The 4,585-nt window shown below is 35.1% G+C and overlaps 1 protein-coding gene across 1 annotated transcript in view; it reads left to right on the forward strand.

The window, feature by feature from the left end:
• The window catches only part of LOC107692796 (disks large-associated protein 4-like), a 36,190-nt gene that overhangs the window by 27,689 nt on the left and 3,916 nt on the right, over positions 1–4,585 (forward strand). The window contains 1 exon segment of the mRNA XM_016491989.1: positions 4,200–4,291. Coding sequence (XP_016347475.1) covers positions 4,200–4,291 — 92 coding nt within the window.

Here is a 4,585-nt window from a genome sequence, read left to right on the forward strand (position 1 = left end):
GTTTTTTTTTTTTTTTACCCAGTCATTTAAAAATAACACATTTTAGAGCTGTAACGACAATACCGTGAAACCGTGATATTTTTGCTTAAGGTTATCATACCGTCAAAATCTCATACCGGCCCATGCCTACCCAGTAACTTTGTTTTGGTAAGCCTTTTTTTGAGAAAACGAGCGCATCTGATTTCGCTCCCTTGGTGATGTGGCAAAGGGATCTCATTATAATATTACCGCCCCTTAATCTGTAAATTTGCACCCACGGCGCCATCATTTTGATTTCACAAGCGACAACGGTGTACCAGCTCTAATGCCATGGCGAAAGTTTGAGCAAAACATGCTAACTGTTCTGTCATTGGCTGCACAGATAATTTTATAAAATAATTCATAATTTAATGAGATAATAATTTAGATGAGCACAGAAGACTATTTAGAGTCCCAGCCTCAGAGGAGACGAGAGAGCAGTGGATTTATTGATTTATTTACTGTATATTGCTGCTGCCACACAGATCTAATATACACATGCGATTTATTTCCCCGCTGTTTATCTTCACAGACATAATCGACTGTTTTTGTTACTCATGTGTGTTTTTAACGTAAACTCGTGTGTGAATGAGAACTTAGTTTAGTACTCGCATGCTGTGACAGCCGCTTTCTGTCCTATATATTGTAAAAAGGGGCATAATATGTCTCCTTTAAATCTGCGTTCACGCTGCCGCAGCTGTCATGTATGAGTGAAACGGCTTCACAGTCTTTTCAGCCACACAGTATCATTATTTCTGTGTTACAAACATTTAAATAATCACAGAAGTACTGTGATAAAAGTTTATAGTTCAGATATAAACTGTGTGTGTACGATGTGTATGGTAGCGATTAAAATAGAGTAAATCACCTTTTGAAAGTAATTTGACACTTTAAATAAAGATTTATCGATTACATTGTTACGCCAGTAGGTGGCGAAAAGGGGCTGTTAAAATGTATTTGTCTTTGAATCATACAAGAGATTTGTTCAAAAACACTGATTCATCCAGTAATGTAACAAGTACATCTTTGTTTACTTTAGTTGTCTAATTGTTTTTTTCTTCCATTTAAAAAAAAAATAATAATAATAATAATTAAAAAAAAACTTCCATTTAAAAAAAAAAAAATATCCAGAATAATGCAGCTCTATTTTGCACACAAACAGTTCTTAAACGAGTCCAGTTTTTATATTGCCTGTTGATTTTTGTTCATGGTAATCAGCTGCAACTAAATGGTTTGCAAAAATAGACAGAATAAATATGTTTAATATCATTTTTTAATCACATTGGAATCGGAATCAGAATTTATCAAATTCAAACGATGCCCAACCCTAATAACGATATAATTAATACTACTATTACTACTACTAATAATAACAAAAACAAATGTAATGAAGTATTATTATTATTATTTATTTTATTATTTGGAAATTTATTTAATTGCTCAATGAAATAAGATAAATTCATTGGCAATGAATAATTATCCAATCAGTTCCTTTTGGGTTGAGGCAATTTAATTATTTTCAATGTAATTATTCAAATATATAATTCATTTCAGTTCAGTTAATCTATTTAGTTACTCAACAACTAATCGATAAAGATTAACATTAATAACTGAATGAAGGATGGAATAAATTATTGACATTATTATAATACATAATTTATATAATATAATTATTTCATTATATACAGTACATGATAAAAAAAAAAATATTTTATTTACCTTTATTTATATATAAATATACAAGTGTTTATGTAAATTTGTGTGTCTCTAAGTATAATATACTTATAAAAAAGACAGTAATAATATATATATATATATAATATATATATTTCTACATTTTTATAACAGCTCAGCTTTAATTAAATTTGTACTTTTTTCTTACTTGTTTTTAAATAGTTTTAAAGGTAACAATTTTCAGTAAAACTTGGTTACTGTGAAGTCATTGAGTTTATGCATGTCATCCTGACCGATCTGTGAATAATTACCTTTAATGAACTTTTCTACCGTATTTAAAGGGGTCATATGATGCTTTTTTAAAGATCATTATTTTGTGTATTTGGTGTAACAGAATATGTTGACATGCTTTAATGTTCAAAAAACACATTATTTTTCAAATACTGTACATTATTGTAGGTCCTCTATGCCCCGCCTCTCTCAAACGCTTCGTTTTCTACAAAGTCCCTCCTTCCGACAAGCGCAGTCTGCTCTGATTGGCCAGCTGACCCAGTGCATTGTGATTGGCCGAACACCGCAAGCACTCGTCGGAAATGTAACGCCCCTTACCATAATCGCGAGCTTCATCTTTCAAAATAGGTTTGTGCTGTTCTGTTGTAAATAAATCTTAACTAACGATTCCTCATTGCATCTACTGTCAAGAGGCCAAATAAAGTGCTTTTGCTTTCGCAGAGAAACACAGCGTCTCCCTGACATGCTGCTTCAACATTAACTGCGGTTACTGAAACCACACCTTCTTTCTTTGTGTGAACATTTGGGCGCATTATGCAAATATTCCCACATAGTGACCTAGATATGTGGGGGCGTGTTAGAACGAGCCGTTTTAGGGGGGTGTGGCAGAGTCTTAACTTTGATAAAGAATATCTCTTTGGTTTTGAGACTTCAGTCTTTGCAACTTTACAGATCTTCTTTATACACCAAGAGCTTGTAACACTCCAAAGAGAAAGGAAAACTTGAAATCGCATCATATGACCCCTTTAACTGAAACCCCTGTTTTCAGACTTGTGTAGATCTTAATTCAGTGGCGTTAGGAGTGAAATGAATGTGCAGGAAGCTGCTGTTAATTGCAGTAGGTTTGTCTCAGGAGCTTCATTCAGATGCCCAGCGGATCCATGAATAACGGATGATATCAGTCCCTCATTAACCAGCTTTAATCAGAGACGCCTCTCTCTTGTCTGCTCATTTGTGCTCCTGGAGCCGGTGATTAAAGTCATTAGGTTTGAACTAGGGATGTCAATTTTCGATCATTTCCATGATTGATCGTTGTTTAAATTAATGATCAATTAATCGATTAATCGTTAACCTTAATGCTGCAAAATGCATCTATGCAGCCCGGCATGACAGGATGTGCAAAAGTTACTCAAAAAAAATAAAACAAATAAACGCTTTCTCACCCGATTTAAAGGGGATTTAGTCTGAATAAAATGCTAGTAGCAGGATTGTAAAATGAATAGATGTGATTATGATCATTTGATAAAATGAAGAGAGCTCGTTTGAGAATTTTAATTTGTTGATTGTTTCCTATCCCGACACGGAGACCGCTGAACACGCCTCTTTAAATGGTTTCGTGGTGCTCGTTATTGTATTTTAAAACACTATTGCAATGTTTTCAACTGACATTATGGCATTTAAAATAAAATGATCCCAAACGTAACTGTGGCGCGTGTGGCTGTGCTGCGCAGTCAGTGAACCGCTTCCATCAGCGCTGCTGCAGCAAAACACACTGTTGCTAACATCAAACATTTTTATGTGAGTATTATGACTAGTACTTAATTTGATCCTGCTGGATCCTGTTCCGGAAAATGTCAGATTTTGAATTTTTGCGTTCCGGTAGGCCTATTTGTTTTAAAAAATCCGGCATTTACAGTGCATTAGATCGTGAGCGCAGGTTTAGTTAGATGTATTTGGAGGTTATTGCTCACGTACCTCTCTCATTCGGCACAAATCCAAATGTTTCCATAGTTGCAATGTATTTGAATGTTAAACTATTATTTATAATGTTAACTAGGCTTGTACTTTACACGCATTCGCATGTAGACGGAAAAGATTATCCTCTTCACATGAGCAAAAATGTCCTTGTCATTACAGCAGAGTGGACCGGTATACTACGGTCTATTTAAGTGTTGTTTCTATTTTAATGTACTTTTAAAGTTTAAATCACATGAAAAGCTTAATTTGTAATTATGAGTGAATTGATGATGCATTTATATACCGTCACCGTCACTCGCAGCCGCTCGCACGTGTTTTGCGCATGAGCCGCACGCAGCCCAAAATTAAATGGCTTAATCGACCATCAATAGCTTTAATAGATTGCATCTCTTATCGACAATTAATCGATAATCGATTAATCGTTGACATCCCTAGTTTGAACCTGGCATGAGTGGAGAGAGAATGGAAATGGAGGTGATGATGAGCGTGAGCTGCTGTGTCTCTCTGTGTTGCTGTAGTTTTGGGGAAGGTCCGCAGTGCTGTCGGCAGCGCTCAGCTCTTGATGTCTCAAAAGTTCCAGCAGTTTCTGGGTCTCTGTGAGCAGAACCTGGTGAGTGTCTCTATAACACCCACTTCACTCACAGGGTCACATACAGTCAGTGCTGATTTCATGTCCACGCCGTATTTCACCCCAAAATCAAGGGGCAGTGCCACTCAATTACTGTAATGCCCCCAAATGTTTTGCTTTTGAGTTTGTTTTTGTTTTTAATTAACAATAACATTTTTAAAGTGTTTCTGATTGTTTTAATGTAGTGTATATATTTTTTTGTAATTAAAACAATACAGTTGTTAATTTTTTATCTATCTCTCTCTCTCTCTCTCTCTCTCTCTCTCTCTCTCTCTC

Source organism: Sinocyclocheilus anshuiensis, unplaced genomic scaffold (assembly GCF_001515605.1).
Source record: "Sinocyclocheilus anshuiensis isolate Anshui unplaced genomic scaffold, SAMN03320099.WGS_v1.1 scaffold871, whole genome shotgun sequence".
Taxonomy (NCBI): domain Eukaryota; kingdom Metazoa; phylum Chordata; class Actinopteri; order Cypriniformes; family Cyprinidae; genus Sinocyclocheilus; species Sinocyclocheilus anshuiensis.